We start from the raw sequence: 17,976 nt of genomic DNA on the forward strand, positions 1-17,976 counted from the left end.
GACAGACAGACTGCCGCACAGACAGACAGACACAGACTGACAGACAGACATACTGACAGAGAGACATACTGACAGACACATACTGACAGACAGACATAATGACAGACAGACAACCATTGCAAAAGCAATATTGCTCCCTAAAGTTTAGCAGAGATACAATTACTGGAGATAAATTCATAAAACCCAGAGCAAATTTCAATCATTTAATAGAGACATAAACTTGACAATAAATAGTTTGTAAATAATGTAACCACTGGTGGGTGGCTCACGCTCCCCAATTGCTGAAATAGTTTGTTAATTAAAACGAAAAAAAGCAAAAATGACATGTAAAAAGTTCAATGTATAAACAATTTCGGAATGTGTTATAAAATAAACGACCTTAGCTATGTTATATATCACAGATGTATTGTCATTGAATGTATGCATAGGCGATAATAAACAACTTTAAACGTCGTGTCTAATGTGAACATGATTTTAATAGTTTTAGCATGGATTTTTTTATATATTTCTATGAAAACAACAAAACTAATAACATAACTAACATACGTTAGGTTTTAAAGATTGTTTTCAAAGACTACAAGTAGAAGCATTAAATAAAATATCAAAATGTGTTAAAGGAATCCGACCATCAAATGTGGGGATCTCGGATGCCAGGTGACCCAGTGGTATTTTGGTATTATTTTGAAGGGTTTTTTGAGCACTGAGCAGAAAGGAAAATATAAACAAACATGTTACCAATAATATGGTCATAAAAAGTTTTATAAGCTTTCGAAAATTGCGAAATAGATCAATTTACGTCTGATCTGAGTAGTAATAAAGAACAATTAGACTGTAAAAGCTCAATGTGTAAAGAGCAGAAGGATAATTTATTCCACAAATAGGTATCAGCAAGCAACTGCCTTTCAAATGATACCAATATTGTATGGGGTCATTAGTCATCAACATTTACCATCAAGGTTAATGATGGTGTTAAAGAACTAGTATATATGTGGGTCGAATGCCTTAAACATAAATCTAAATGCAAACAAATGATCCTCTCAAACAGTTAACAATGGAAGCTCTACAAAGCTTTGTTTGACTTTTTGTGAAAAAGCCATGATTCTATTGTCTCAAAAAGTACATCTGTAACAAATGACTAGCTAAAAAACACTTCAACTGTGACGAGTACATTTTATATTTTATAATCTCCGACTATCCAGTATCTGTTTAGTAAATACTCTGACAGAGACCCTAAAACAGGAACTGTCCGATTTGACAAACAAGCATGCAATAAAAACAACAACAAATAATTTGTTTTATAACAGCAAGAACAACAGAAACAGAGTAAATAAACTATAAAGCATTAACTAATATTGTGAGTTATACACAAGATCAATTCCCTGATTATGAAAAGTACATGATTAAATGTATGTTTCAGTCTATTTTGGATAAGTCTCATATATGTGCACTACATACAACACTGATTAATCAATACCAGTACCGGTACCTGGTTAAGAAAATCTAAATCTAAAAAAAAGGATCGGAAAAGTAAAAGTTGCAGCGCGATCTGGTGATTTTAAAATGAAAATAAAATCAAGTGTTGTTAGTAAAAGAGAAACTTACATTTGTGGACAATATGGTGGGATATCAACTATATTAAATATATAAATAAATTATTGATAACAATTGCAAAATAAATCATGTATTGCAATCTGACAGTTTTCAGAGCCTCCACAACTCCCATCAAATATTAATTGCATCATAATTTATATAATTTACATATATTTTTTAAGTGACTTAATGTAAAATGTTCATGGAATGTATTTCCTTTGAAATCAAAAAGCAAGAATTGAGATCATCTGACATTTAAAGTGTCCATACTTTTAAAAGAAGTCAAAAGATACCAAAACATTCCCGTGTTCATAAAGTACTTAAAACAGCATGGTAATGTACATGAACTATAAAACAACTCTTCAAATATCACTGAACACATTTTTTCTCCCAAAGTTAACACCAGTTATAAACAAGCGCTTCGTGAAACAAATGCCAACAATCGTCTGTTGTTTTTGAGCCGAAAAGGGGCATAACTCAACAATTATCAAAGTCATTTATGGCCCTTGCTATGCATAGGTGTACTGGTTCTGGCTATATGTGTACCAAGTTTCGAATTAATATCTGCTTGACGGGTTAATGAGTAATGGCAATTTTTTTTGCCCTAAGACGTATCCGATGATGCCAACAACAACATCAAAGGCTTTGACAATAACTTGACTTTTTTCTTTCTAAAAGCAGACAAGTCCACAACGTCATCATTGACCCCATCAGGACATATTTGTTATCACAACTCAACATTGACAATGTGTTATCAGCTGATGGTTTTCTCTATGGTGTAATCCGGGGGCTTGGGCTTGGAGCATGAGCAGAGTGGGCCGGAGAAAAGGGTCTCCACTTCCTCTAACGAGACCCCCCGCGTCTCCGGTAACGTCAGCAACATGAACAAGAGGCCCAGAGATACGATACCCACAAACAGCCAGTATGTACCTGCAAGACAAAGAATCAAACTTGTTGCTTTCTGTGTTTTTTTCCCCAAACAAAATAAATTTATGTCGACATTTAATGCATTTTAGATAAAAATGTAGTAAACCTTCTAACAATGCAATATACATTATACAGTTTGTAAACCAGTCGTGTTCCAGGTACATTGCAAGTTTAAAATACCAATTATAAAAGTAATCCACACTAAAACTACTTCATTTTAACTATTACACATATTTTTATAAAATAACTAGTCCACAATATTCATTGAAGAAGTAAAGTGTTCACCCACCATATTTAGTGATGGTCTCTGTGAGTGTGAGGAAGCTCATGGACACCAGGAGGTTGGAGAGCCAGTTGGTTGCTGTTGACAATGAGTTACATGTGCTCCGGGCCCAAAGTGGATAGATCTCTGAGTTAATTGTCCAAGGCATTGGACCCATGCCTATAAAATATTCCAAAATGTTATCTCTTTATAAATGTCATACCTCAAAATCTTAAAACAAACATGACCGAACTAATTTCTAGGAGAAGCTGAAATGGCAGAATAATAAAAATCTTTTCAACATTTGATCCATGCTTACTTTTTCATACATGTAAAGGCCAGATAAGCCCATCCCAGAGAAGTCAGAAGGGTATTACGGTAGGTCATGCCAGCACCTGAATTTACCTACCTTGGGCAAAGAACATGAGGCAGAAGCCGAGGCCAATGTACTTGAGATAGAGGCCAAGTAGTTGGTAGGGCAGTACTGGTAGGTCAAGCTAGCATCCAAACACACCTACCTGGGGCAAAGAATATGAGGTAGAGGCCAAGGCCAGCTATGCCCATCCAGGAGTAGTCGGTAGGGCAGTACTGGTAGGTCAAGCTAGCATCCAAACACACCTACCTGGGGCAAAGAATATGAGGTAGAGGCCGAGGCCAGCTATGCCCATCCAGGAGTAGTCAGAAGGGCAGTACTGGTAGGCTTAGCCAGCATCCAAACACACCTACCTGGGGCAAAGAACATGAGGTAGAGGCTGAGGCCAGCTATGCCCATCCAGGAGTAGTCAGTAGGGCAGTACTGGTAGGCTTAGCCAGCATCCAAACACACCTACCTGGGGCAAAGAACATGAGGTAGAGGCCGAGGCCAGCTATGCCCATCCAGGAGTAGTCAGTAGGGCAGTACTGGTAGGCTAAGCCAGCATCCAAACACACCTACCTGGGGCAAAGAACATGAGGTAGAGGCTGAGGCCAGCTATGCCCATCCAGGAGTAGTCAGAAGGGCAGTACTGGTAGGCTTAGCCAGCATCCAAACACACCTACCTGGGGCAAAGAACATGAGGTAGAGGCCGAGGCCAGCTATGCCCATCCAGGAGTAGTCGGTAGGGCAGTACTGGTAGGCAAATATCAGATCTGGTTCCTCTCCTGTCGTTGCATTGCACCGACCAACTGGTGAGAAAATAGCATCAATGTTATAACCCATTAATTAAGATGTTTTACACTCAAACGAATTGCATACAGGATGCTTCATCCTTTCATAACATTAAAGGACAACTGTGAAAACAACAATATTATTCTAAAAAACTATGGTTAAAATAGAAGGGTTTATCTAAGTTATATTCAGTAGAATTTATGCCTTTAACTGTTCAGATACACACACTTTTCCAGTATTTCGGTTGAAAATTTTCCAATGGATACTTATACATAAACATTCTGATACTCACCTTTAGAGTGACCAGAGTCATCTCCATCTATGGGCAGACAAGATCCATTGACCGGACCTTGGCCAAAGTCATTGTAGCAGAACCCACACTCTATGTTCTCTATACAACCCTCACACCATCTGTAATTAACATTGTACTATAAAGATTTGTAAAGAAAATCTGAAAAATAGTGCCTCTTTTTATATCTAGATACCAAACACTTCCAAGTATTTCTTTAATTAAGATACAAGTTGTTGTCATACATTGTACTTGAAAATGACTCTATACACAGTAAGGGTACAATGGTATTGATTTACCCCGGTATGTTTAAATCTAGCAGTCAGCAAAACTCTAACAAACTACAACAACAACAAGAGCACCAAAATAAAATGAAAATGCTCGAGGTTTTGCTCAATCAAGAGGTGTAACTGAACAATTATTAAACCACGGTTAAGGGCCACTTTCAACACAAATGATGAACTAAAATGTTGGCATGTTGGCAATTGGTTTTGTAAGTTTTTAACTGATATGTTGTAAATATAATGACCTGAACATTTTGGTAGTTAAACCAGCTGCCCTTCTGCCTGTGTAGCTAGGCTAGCATGAATATACAATCATTTACATTGAAGGTTTCAGATCAATGTTACACCACTGAACAAGCTTTATCAGCTCTTAAGCTGCAAACACCATTCTGCCCCATCTACCCCGGCCCTACTAGTGTAACACTGCAAACAAATGTTTGTACATCACAGAAACCAAAGTATTGACCTACTAGGGTCATTCTAGATGCACTGATAAATTATGTACAGACACCTCATTCCCACTTACATTGACCTGAAATCTAACTGTAAACTACCTGGATTACCTACCAAGGAATTCCGCTGGAATGACACCCTTTACAATTAAAAGTTAACTTTGTGTAATTATTCAATCTTAATAAAATCAGCCCTAATACAACCATCAGAGGACACATGCTGTACTAGCAACTAAGTATATGGATAAAAGTTACATAACAGGTTAATAATGTTAATCAATTGGTTGCACATAAAAAGCAAGTTTACACAGTAACAGGTGAAAATTACCCTCTAAAGTAACTTTCATGTTTGTGCCTAAATTTCATTGATAACTCACGTGTAACCATGGCAATATTCGTCTCCAGCCTCGGACATGGTTACTGGTGGGGAGTTAAAGGCAGCCAACTGGAAGCCGACAGCCAGCAAGGCCAAACTGATCAGCACCCCTGGTATTAAACAGAGATGGGGCGTGTAGTTTATGTACCAAAAAACTATCTTACATGATGCTTGTTTATGGAGACAAATTTAAGAAAGAAATCAGTGCAGGTACGATGAAAAAGAAGAGACCCTAGAAGAGCTTGAACTCTTCACCCCCTCGGTGGGCAGACATCAACTTGTACATGTATATAATTATCACCATCAGTTCATCCTAAATGTACATGTAAGAAGGTGCCCCAAGCAAGGCCTGAACCCTTCACTCCCTCGATGGGCAGGCATGTACTTCAACATGTATATAAAACCATCATTCCATCATCAAAGTAAGAAGTTTCTTTTTACGTAGGGAAAGGTTATGATAACAGTGCCATTTTTTTCATTATTTGGCAAACTTTTAGTATGAATTTTAGCCAGTGTTAAAAGATGGAAACCCTGTAGGGAGGAATAAAAAATAACTTGATGCAATCTGTGGTGTAACAACATATAATAGATTTTTGTGGTAACAACTATAATCCCATACTGAAATGGACCCTTTGTAACTAACTAACTTGTCCTAGTTCAACCACAACCCCATACCAAACAAGCTGCTGATGATTAATTTTCTCCGGCCAAGCCTTTCCACCAGGAATAGGGCAACAATTGTGAAGACAAAGTTGACCCCCGCGGTGCCTGCCGCTAGCCAGATGGCATCGCTCTGCTTTCGTACTCCGGACATCTTGATTATTGTAGCACTGTAGTACCTGAAGAGGTGACAATCATTTTGTAATTATATGAACAATGTTGCATGGACTTCATTCCTAAAGAGATTAGTTTATGTACAGTCTTATATTCCTTATCAGATTTAATTGTTTCAGGTATTTTATAGAGACCAATCTTTTATAAACTTTGTTGATGTCAAGTTATTTCACGTACTCTTTGAGAAAAACACCAACTTGCAGATACACATTTGGGCAGAATTTAGTAAATAGAATTCTAAAATAGTTTATTCATGATACTAATTTATTTAGGCCAAAAGGGGATTTTCTGTCACATTTCTATATAGTCATTATTCAGGCAGCTCTTATAAACCTGTTGATGATGTTTTACAAACAATATTTTGTTCAAATTTTAACTTTCAACTATTTATATTATGTCAGACCCTATAACACATGAGTCCCTTCAAGAAAGTCAAGTATCAAGTATTTCACATGTTTGATACGTTAAATAACTACATGGTCTTTTCAATTTCATGACCAGATTCTTTGACTTTTTATGTCATTGGAAGCCTATGTTTTACATTTCATTATTCAATATTTATGGAAAGAGTCCCTTTTCAAATGCATAATCGTAAGTAAAAACATCCATTATCTTAAACAGAAAGGTAACTTAAGTTTATCTACAATAAAAAAAAACTTCAAGTTAAAGATAACATTACTGTCTGGCAATACTGAAACTGTTACGTAGGATGAACATGTCATTTTGACCTACTTTGTCCTCATTATCTAGTTAGGGGCAAAATGTTCTTACACTGATGGTCATTTATCTGTGGACAATGCATTTGAGGAAAGGTAGTTAATACCAAAGTCGATGCCATTACAAGATCTCTCACCCATGCCTCACAGTTCTTTACAACATGATATAAATTCCACTTCTCATGTACCATTTTATTACTGGTGCCTTTGATTACCAGGTGAATACCATACATGTATAATACTGGTGCCTTTGATTACCAGGTGAATACCATACATGTATATTACTGCTAATCTACGAGTGTTCCTCTACAGGGGCGTAGCTAGGCCCAAAACACTTGTAGGCCAGATGGTTCTATGTGAGTTTGGGGACTTTTATATGTCAATGACACTCACCTTATTATATTTGCAATAATTATCCATAAAACAATAAAATCAAGCAATACACCCTGTACGTAGTTTCAATAAACAACAACCTTTAGTTAAAAACACTTTTGAGTTGTTCAAAGTGTTTAAGCAGCTATTTTTTTTTGCTTCTTTAGGTTATTTAAATTTTGTCATTTTTCAAAAAAGTTGAAGACTCAGGCCCACAAAGTCTATATGTAGCTACGCCACTGCTCTATAATTCTTTTATATTCTTATAATATCAAAGAATGGCCCAACATTAAGCTAATTAATAATCGATTTTGTATAAAGAATATTACTAAAAAAACATGATAGTGTTATTAATAACAGCTATAAAAATATGACAGAGTTGATGGCAGTTATACTCACATGACAGTGTTGATGGCAATTTTACCAACATGACAGTGTTGATGACAGCTATACCCACATGACAGTATTTATTACAGCTATACACACATGACAGTGTTGAGGACAGCTATACTCAAATGACAGTGTTGAGGGCAGTTATACTCACATGACAGTGTTGAGGACAGCTATACTCACATTACAGTGTTGATGACAACTATACTCACATGACAGTGTTGATGACAGCTATACTCACATTGCAGTGTTGATGACAGTTTTACTCACATGACAGTGTTGATGACAGCTATACTCACATTGCAGTGTTGATGACAGTTTTACTCACATGACAGTGTGAATGACAGCTATACAAACATGACAGTGTTGATGACAGATGTACCCACATGACAGTGTCGATGACAGATATACCCACATGAAAGTGTCGATGACAGATATACTCACATTGCAGTGTTGATGACAGTTATACCCACATGACAGTATTGATAACAGCTATACTCACATGACATTGTTGATGACAGCTATACCCACATTACAGTGTCGATGACAGCTATACTCACATGACAGTGTCGATGACAGATATACTCACATTGCAGTGTTGATGACAGTTATACCCACATGACAGTATTGATGACAGCTATACTCACATGACATTGTTGATGACAGCTATACTCACATGACAGTATTGATGACAGCTATACTCACATGACGGTGTTGATGACAGTTATACTCACATGACAGTATCGATGACAACTAACATGACATTGTTGATGACAGCTATACTCACATGACAGTGTTGATGACAGCTATACTCACATTACAGTGTTGATGACAGCTATACTCACATGACAGTGTTGATGACAGTTATACTCACATGTCAGTGTCGAAAACAGCTATACTCACATTACAGTGTCGATGACAGCTATACTCACATGACAGTGTTGATGACAGTTATACCCACATTACAGTGTTGATGACAGCTATACTCACATGACAGTGTTGATGACAGCTATACTCACATGACAGTATTGATGACAGCTATACTCACATGACATTGTTGATGACAGCTATACTCACATGACAGTGTTGATGACAGTTATACTCACATGTCAGTGTCGAAAAGAGCTATACTCACATTACAGTGTCGATGACAGCTATACTCACATGACAGTGTTGATGACAGTTATACCCACATTACAGTGTTGATGACAGCTATACTCACATGACAGTGTTGATGACAGCTATACTCACATGACAGTATTGATGACAGCTATACTCACATGACATTGTTGATGACAGCTATACTCACATGACAGTGTTGATGACAGCTATACTCACATGACAGTATTGATGACAGCTATACTCACATGACAGTGTTGATGACAGCTATACTCACATGACAGTATTGATGACAGCTATACTCACATGACAGTATTGATAACAGCTATACTCACATGACGGTGTTGATGACAGTTATACTCACATGACAGTTTCGATGACAGCTATACTCACATCACATTGTTGATGACAGCTATACTCACATGACAGTGTTGATGACAGCTATACTCACATGACAGTGTTGATGACAGTTATACTCACATGTCAGTGTCGAAAACAGCTATACTCACATTACAGTGTTGATGACAGCTATACTCACATGACAGTGTTGATGACAGCTATACTCACATGACAGTGTTGATGACAGCTATACTCACATGACAGTATTGATGACAGCTATACTCACATGACAGTGTTGATGACAGCTATACTCACATGACAGTGTTGATGACAGTTATACTCACATGTCAGTGTCGAAAACAGCTATACTCACATTACAGTGTCGATGACAGCTATACTCACATGACAGTGTTGATGACAGTTATACCCACATTACAGTGTTGATGACAGCTATACTCACATGACAGTGTTGATGACAGCTATACTCACATGACAGTATTGATGACAGCTATACTCACATGACAGTGTTGATGACAGCTATACTCACATGACAGTGTTGATGACAGCTATACTCACATGACAGTATTGATGACAGCTATACTCACATGACAGTGTTGATGACAGCTATACTCACATGACAGTATTGATGACAGCTATACTCACATGACAGTATTGATAACAGCTATACTCACATGACGGTGTTGATGACAGTTATACTCACATGACAGTTTCGATGACAGCTATACTCACATCACATTGTTGATGACAGCTATACTCACATGACAGTGTTGATGACAGCTATACTCACATGACAGTGTTGATGACAGTTATACTCACATGTCAGTGTCGAAAACAGCTATACTCACATTACAGTGTTGATGACAGCTATACTCACATGACAGTGTTGATGACAGTTATACCGACATTACAGTGTTGATGACAGTTATACCCACATGACAGTGTTGATGACAGCTATACTCACATGACAGTGTTGATGACAGCTATACTCACATTGCAGTGTTGATGACAGTTATACCCACATTGCAGTGTTGATGACAGCTATACCCACATTGCAATGTTGATGACAGCTATACTCACATTGCAGTGTTGATGACAGCTATACCCACATTACATTGTTAATGACAGCTATACTCACATTGCAGTGTTGATGACAGCTATACTCACATTGCAGTGTTGATGACAGCTATACTCACATTACAGTGTTGATGACAGCTATACTCACATTGCAGTGTCGATGACAGTAATACCCACATGACAGTGTTGATGACAGCTATACCCACATTGCAGTGTTGATGACAGCTATACTCACATTGCAGTGTTGATGACAGCTATACTCACATTACAGTGTTGATGACAGCTATACCCACATGACAGTGTTGATGACAGCTATACTCACATTGCAGTGTTGATGACAGCTATACTCACATTACAGTGTTGATGACAGCTATACTCACATTGCAGTGTTGATGACAGCTATACTCACATTGCAGTGTTGATGACAACTAATACTCACATTGCAGTGTTGATGACAGCTATACTCACATTGCAGTGTTGATGACAGTTATACTCACATTGCAGTGTTGATGACAACTATACTCACATGACAGTTTTGATGACAGCTATACTCACATTGCAGTGTTGATGACAACTATACTCACATTGCAGTGTTGATGACAGCTATACTCACATTGCAGTGTTGATGACAACTATACCCACATGACAGTGTTGATGACAGCTATACCTTAATGACAGTGTTGATGACAGCTATACTCACATTACAGTGTCGATGACAGCGATACTCACATTGCAGTGTTGATGACAGCTATACTCACATGACGGTGTTGATGACAGCTATACTCACATGATGGTGTTGATGACAGTTATACTCACATGACGGTGTTGATGACATTTATACCCAAATGACAGTGTCGATGACAGCTTTACTCACATGACAGTGTCGATGACAGCTATACCCACATGACAGTGTTGATGACAGCTATACCCACATGACAGTGTCGATGACAGCTATACCCACATGACAGTGTTGATGACAGTTATACCAACATGACAGTATTGATGACAGCTATACCCACATGACAGTGTTGATGACAGCTATACCCACATGACAGTGGTGAGGACAGCTATACTCACATGACAGTGTCGATGACAGCTATACCCACATGACAGTGTTGATGACAGTTATACCAACATGCCAGTATTGATGACAGTTATACCCACATGCCAGTATTGATGACAGTTATACCCACATGCCTGTGTTGATGACAGTTATACCCACATGCCAGTATTGATGACAGTTATACCCACATGCCAGTATTGATGACAGTTATACCCTCATGCCAGTGTTGATGACAGTTATACCCACTTGACAGTGTCGATGACAGCTATACCCACATGACAGTGTCGATGACAGCTATACTCACATTACAGTGTCGATGACAGCTATACTCAATGACAGTGTCGATGACAGCTATACCCACATTACAGTGTTGATGACAGCTATACTCACATGACGGTGTTGATGCCAGAGAGTTGTTGGAACAGCTGAAGGCCACACCCAACTATAAGTGCCTTCCTAACCGCTGGGGTGCGCATTATCTTCATGAACACATTCGAACCTAATGATGAATAGATTGAAGCAATAATGTAAGTCACAGAGAACATGTTAAGTAATCATATCATATCGTCAGATGATATGTGCTTTGCTGTGATGGTACAATGTTTCAAATCGAAATGCAAATAATGTTGTTTTTTAACAATAACCATAGAATGAATTGTTTAAGACTGTCATTTTATTTTTTATCAAAACTGTCAAATATTATTTTATTTGACTATTAGTTCATTTAAACACAATTCCTAATATTTTCTGTTATATTATTCACAGTGCTATACAATGTGCCCTTTATTCCCTTTGCACCCTGTCCCTCTTCTGCTGCACCCTGTCCCTCTTCTGTTGCACCCTGTCCCTCTTCTGTTGCACCCTGTCCCTCTTCTGTTGCACCCTGTCCCTCTTCTGCTGCACCCTGTCCCTCTTCTGCTTCACCCTGTCCCTCTTCTGCTGCACCCTGTCCCTCTTCTGCTGCACCCTGTCCCTCTTCTGCTGCACCCTGTCCCTCTTCTGCTGCACCCTGTCCCTCTTCTGCTGCACCCTGTCCCTCTTCTGCTGCACCCTGTCCCTCTTCTGCTGCACCCTGTCCCTCTTCTGTGCACCCTGTCCCTCTTCTGTGCACCCTGTTCCTCTTCTGCTGCACCCTGTCCCTCTTCTGCTGCACCCTGTCCCTCTTCTGTGCACCCTGTTCCTCCTCTGCTGCACCCTGTCCCTCTTCTGTGCACCCTGTCCCTCTTCTGTGCACCCTGTCCCTCTTCTGTGCACCCTGTCCCTCTTCTGCTGCACCCTGTCCCTCTTCTGTGCACCCTGTTCCTCTTCTGCTGCACCCTGTCCCTCTTCTGCTGCACCCTGTCCCTCTTCTGTGCACCCTGTCCCTCTTCTGTGCACCCTGTTCCTCTTCTGCTGCACCCTGTCCCTCTTCTGTGCACCCTGTCCCTCTTCTGTGCACCCTGTCCCTCTTCTGTGCACCCTGTCCCTCTTCTGCTGCACCCTGTCCCTCTTCTGCTGCACCCTGTCCCTCTTCTGCTGCACCCTGTCCCTCTTCTGTGCACCCTGTCCCTCTTCTGTGCACCCTGTTCCTCTTCTGCTGCACCCTGTCCCTCTTCTGTTGCACCCTGTCCCTCTTCTGCTGCACCCTGTCCCTCTTCTGCTGCACCCTGTCCCTCTTCTGCTGCACCCTGTCCCTCTTCTGTGCACCCTGTCCCTCTTCTGCTGCACCCTGTCCCTCTTCTGCTGCACCCTGTCCCTCTTCTGCTGCACCCTGTCCCTCTTCTGCTGCACCCTGTCCATTATAAAACAGGGCTAAAATCTTTATAATGTTTCCATACCTGAGAGTTCCTTCTCCCTCTTATCCTCCTCGACAACTCTCTCCACCTCCCTCATTTCATCATTGATTTGTTTGCTTCCGCGGATATTTTCCAGCACCACGCGAGCCCGATCGGATTTCCCATTTGCAACCAGCCAACGTGGGCTCTCCGGGAGGAATAAAAACCCAATCATCTGTACTATTGATGGAACAGCAGCTATGCCCAGCATGTACCTGAAAATATTTCAGTCAAATCTTTCACTAGATACTAATGATTTCAACAGTTATATGTTAAAAACAAAATCTGAAAGCATTTATTTTGAACTATGTGTATAAGGTTTTAAACAAAAAGAGTTGAAAGGGATAAATGATTATATGGATCTTTATGAAGCAAGCTTAGCACGAGCAGATTCAGAGGCACACTTCCCCTTAAGACGTCGGAGTTTGGGTTTTATGTCAATATCGGAGAAAAAAGTAATAAAAATGCTAAAAATGCACCATTTTGCACTTTAATTATTAAAAAATCTTGTGGTAAGAACACCAATTTTTAAACTGTATCAATTTGGTTTCTGAGAGAGGTTCAAGAGGTAGTACCCTGAAGTTATGCCCATCTCTAATGTCAACTCCTTGTTCTGTCCCTGAATGCAGGCTTGGATCAATTATATTGAAAAAAGTACTTACAATATCAAAATAAATACAAAACAAAATATTATTAATTATTACATAACACAATTCATCATGTACACAATACATGTAAAACAACGACACTCTGTATATCATGTAAAAGGCAAACAACACTGCAAATATTTTATTCCATATATTTGTCTCGAAATTTGTTCCTAAAATTTCATTTTTCTTTTAAAAATAAAGAGACTTTAGACCGTCTCCTTTTCAATAAATAAATACATGTATGACCATACACTCTGTTGTCTGTGACAAATGATAAACAGACCAATGGTAAATTAAATTTTATTGTTGGAAACACATACCTCCACCCATTTTCCTTGTCATAACTGAAGAGGCCATCCACAATACTGGCTATGCACTGCCCTCCAGTGATGAACAGATTGTTCATGGTGACGAGTCTTCCTCTCAGATGTGGAGGTGCACATTCAGCTATATACACGGGGACTGTCATGGATGCAAGACCTGAAATCATTGGAATATATATAACTTTTTTTATAAGCATAGTAAATGTATCAAATATTGCATACATGTGCAATTGTTTAGCAGATATGGTACACTATGTTCTGCAACACATTGTAATATAATAATATAGAGGAATAACAACGAGGTATTTATAACAGTAAACTGTTCCAATATTAATTTTAATCCTAAAGATCTGAAAAGGTAGACATCCTGAAACCTAAACTGTTCACGTACCAGTGGATATTATTGAACACTTTGTACATAGCCACTTCTAATAACTGTATTTAAACATCATTCCCTAAAACCATTACACATAAAAGAATTTATATTACTGAAGTTGTTAACAGTTATAGATAATTAAAGCCTTTAAATATATATTCTACATATTAAACAGTATGTTGTACCTATTCCTATTCCAAGAATTGCTCTGCCCACTATCAACATCCATGTGGCATAAGCAGCAGCAAGTACGCCAGCTCCAATTGTGAAAACAAAACTGGCTATAATAGTTGTCAACTTTCGACCAAACTTGTCATTCATCCAGCCTCCTATTAAGGCAAATAAAAAAGCAAATCCTATCGTTACACTTACAATAATTTCTTCTTCAAAGGACGTCAATTTAAACTTATCCTTTAATAGTAACATTGCACCTGACACAACACCTGTATCATATCCAAACAGGAATCCTCCTATTGCTGAGAAAAAAGACAGAATGTATATGAACCAGCCACCACTTTTTGTTTTGTCTTCAGATTTAGTATCCATTTGAACGCTGCCATCGCTGGTATCAGCGTTGTAGTTTGCGCGACCCATCCTTGGTGAAGGATCTGGTAGAAGTGAGACGGTCTCTGAAGAAGACATATTTAAATCGTCGAGTTCGTAATCTTCGTTATCATCCTCCTCCTGCAGCATGACCCGTTTGTTTACAACTGTCAGTGTCACATGTGAGGTGGGGTCAAAGTTCAAACTCAAATGTTTTCAACCCTTTCATTTACTTTTAATATTTCTGATATATAATACATCTAGCATGCATATGGAAGAAAAAGGAAAACAGGGACTGTATGGGTTTCAGCAAAAACAGTTGACAATGTAATTGAGTTAAAAATGAAACTAGAAATGGAGTAGGACAATATGGACATCAAACTCCGCGCAGTGTTACTTCCCTTGCAGTACAGTAATGGAAGTAACACTGCGCGGAGTTTGTATGGACATGGTTGGATAACTTTTAATTATGATATAGTCTAATCGGCAAATTTTCAAAACGGTTTAAAAAAACAACTAGTGATAACGTCCATTGTACGACGACATTTTCCCATCCACTATAATAATAATAATAATAATAATAACTTTATTTAAAGAAGGTAACACATTAAGACATAGGCATCATATTATAAACAAAACATAACACACGACTTATTTACAATGTGGCCTTCTGAAAGAACATACACACGCACACACACATAAATGCTTAGAATGAAAACGTAAGCATAAATTTATGTTATTTCAAAAGGGTACGTATTAAAATGTTATACGAAAACATAAAGAAACATGAATATAATACATTAATTATAAGATCAATGCCGAACAATACATCAATTTGTACATAAAGGTTAACAAATCGTATCATTAAAATTTATTAATTGAGTAAGTAGGACAGTCACACATGTATTTAACACCTTAATCGAGATATATATAATGTAAAAAAACAATAGTCATGGAATTATGCGTACAATTCTTACAACGGTTTTTGCAATTGATGATGTAAAAAGAACTTCTTGCAGCAGGCTTTAAATGTATTTTCCGTGTTCGATTTACGTATTCGTTCTGGTAAAGAGTTCCAAACTGTCCCGCTGTAGCATGCAAACGAGTGTTTCTTGTATTGAGTTTTATGTCGAATGTGGGCAATGTCTTGTCGCGTAGAAGATCGTAATCCATATCTTGTATTGTTTGATAACTTTATAATGTCTCTTATATAACTCGGTGTAAGATTGTTAATAGATTTATATACCATAACAGCCGTTTGATATTTGCAAATACCCTATATTTTGCAAATATCCACTCGTCTTGGAGACACGAAAAGATTGATTGGTCCAGAGACGGGCTTTGAATTAGAAATGCTAGTTGGACTAGTGCTCGTTATTTTTTTGTTTCCCAATCCTCCGTGTCTTAATAACATACAGTTGTCAAGGTCTAAAAAGGGACTTACAGACGAACTTCAAATGGGATGCAAATGAATAGCAAAATTGATATTCGAATATTTGGTATATCTTTCGATCGAATATTCGATTACGGGCCAAAATACATCTTTTAGAAGTTGTAGTGAACTATTATTATTATTCGCTAAAGTAATAGCCGGGGCTTATTAAAGGGACTGTACACCAGATTGGCACTAAAAAAAGTTTTTTTTTCTGTAACGAATCTCGGGACAATTATTTAATAGAATGTATTACGCTTTGATATCATAATTGTAAAAAAGGGTACAAAATGTAAAAAAAAAAAATGTGTCGTAGACAGGGTTCGAACCTGTGTCGCAAAAACTGGCAGTCAAGCGTCGTATCCACTGAGCTACGACGGTTTACTCTAATCGGGTGACATAATTAAGCTATACTCCTATTCAGTAATATCACGTGATAACACCGACTAGCCAATCACGCATAAGGAATGAATTCTACTAGGTACACATACCCAGTAATATTTTTTTAATGGAAAAATGCGAAATAACTGCTGAACTTAAATAAATTGTAAACTATGTGATACTTCAGTTATTAAGTTTCAATGTCGATACCAAGTTTATGGCAGTTTTCGACAATTTTCTTTTTTTCTTCGCTATTTCATCATTCGGAGTACAGCCCCTTTAACTTATTATCTTTAAATCTTTTATCAGATCCAATTTCAACTACTGCCCTGTCGTTTGGCATTTTTGTAGCAACACCAACACAGAAAAAATGAAAAAGATTATATACAGAGCTTTAAAAATTGTTTTTAATGATTATACCTCAACTTACGAAAATCTTCTTCATAGAGTTCAATTGCCAACATTACATTTGAGTAGGGTAAGATACATTGCTATTGAAACTTACAAATGTCTGTATGGTATCTCACCAGAATATGTTCAAAACCTTGTAACTTTTTAGAAATGTAATTTTTATGTGAGATACGAAAACTGTGTAGACGTTCCGTCAGTAAGAACAACTAAATATGGAAAATAACTCTTTCCGCTTTGAGGCCAGTCAGGTATGGAATAGCCTCCTAAAGGAAATAAAAAATAAGGGTCTCCCAAAACTACCTGGAATTTAGAAGGCTGATCCGCACCTGGACAGGCCCCTCTTGTAAATGTTCAATGTGTATATAATATCTCTTTGTTTTAAAAAATAGAAGAAATTGAGAACTATAAGATGTTGCACTGAATATCTTTTATCCTTTGTCTTAACGGAAAGGAGTTTTGTTTTGTTATCAACTAGTGGAATCGTGCGCGTGTGGACTGGCCGTACAGCCGGGAAAACTTGTTGGTGTTATCACTGTTCACGATGCTCTAATCCTATTTTCTTATTTGTATTTGTATGCATGCTCCAATATGTGTTCATTTTAACATACTAGAATGTACTTTTATTTACAAGTCACAAGCTCATTGTTATTGTTATTTGATATGTTATGTATGTTTTTTATTCATGTCGGAAGCTCAATGAGCTAATGTTTCTTGTTAACACATACCCGACTTTAAATAAAGATTCTTGTATCTTGTACCGGTTTATATATACAACAAACAGTGTCTCGTAA

At 38.0% G+C, this 17,976-nt stretch overlaps 1 protein-coding gene across 1 annotated transcript; it reads right to left on the reverse strand.

Moving 5' to 3' along the window:
- Window positions 1-189: 189 nt before the first annotated feature.
- LOC128216517 (proton myo-inositol cotransporter-like) lies at window positions 190-15,335 on the reverse strand. The gene is made up of 10 exons (XM_052923101.1): window positions 14,604-15,335; window positions 14,040-14,199; window positions 13,073-13,284; window positions 11,646-11,754; window positions 6,003-6,166; window positions 5,329-5,437; window positions 4,219-4,337; window positions 3,818-3,943; window positions 2,807-2,959; window positions 190-2,520 (listed from the first exon to the last, which is right to left on the reverse strand). The coding sequence occupies exons 1-10, from the start codon at window positions 15,109-15,111 to the stop codon at window positions 2,345-2,347; spliced, it is 1,836 nt and encodes a 611-aa protein (XP_052779061.1). The 5' UTR covers window positions 15,112-15,335; the 3' UTR covers window positions 190-2,344.
- Between the last annotated feature and the right edge of the window lie 2,641 nt (window positions 15,336-17,976).

The sequence above is a fragment of the Mya arenaria genome, chromosome 14 (genome assembly GCF_026914265.1).
Source record: "Mya arenaria isolate MELC-2E11 chromosome 14, ASM2691426v1".
Lineage (NCBI taxonomy): Eukaryota > Metazoa > Mollusca > Bivalvia > Myida > Myidae > Mya > Mya arenaria.

Bases quoted from the DNA above. Each gene is read 5' to 3' on its own strand.
- LOC128216517 (XM_052923101.1), bottom strand. From the start codon at position 15,111: ATGCTGCAGGAGGAGGATGATAACGAAGATTACGAACTCGACGATTTA. The intron at 11,755-13,072 runs GTATGGAAACAT...ATTCATCATTAG, and splicing joins GAGGGAGAAGGAACTCTCAG to GTTCGAATGTGTTCATGAAG. The intron at 4,338-5,328 runs GTGAGTTATCAA...TGTTAATTACAG, and splicing joins GAATATTGCCATGGTTACAC to ATGGTGTGAGGGTTGTATAG.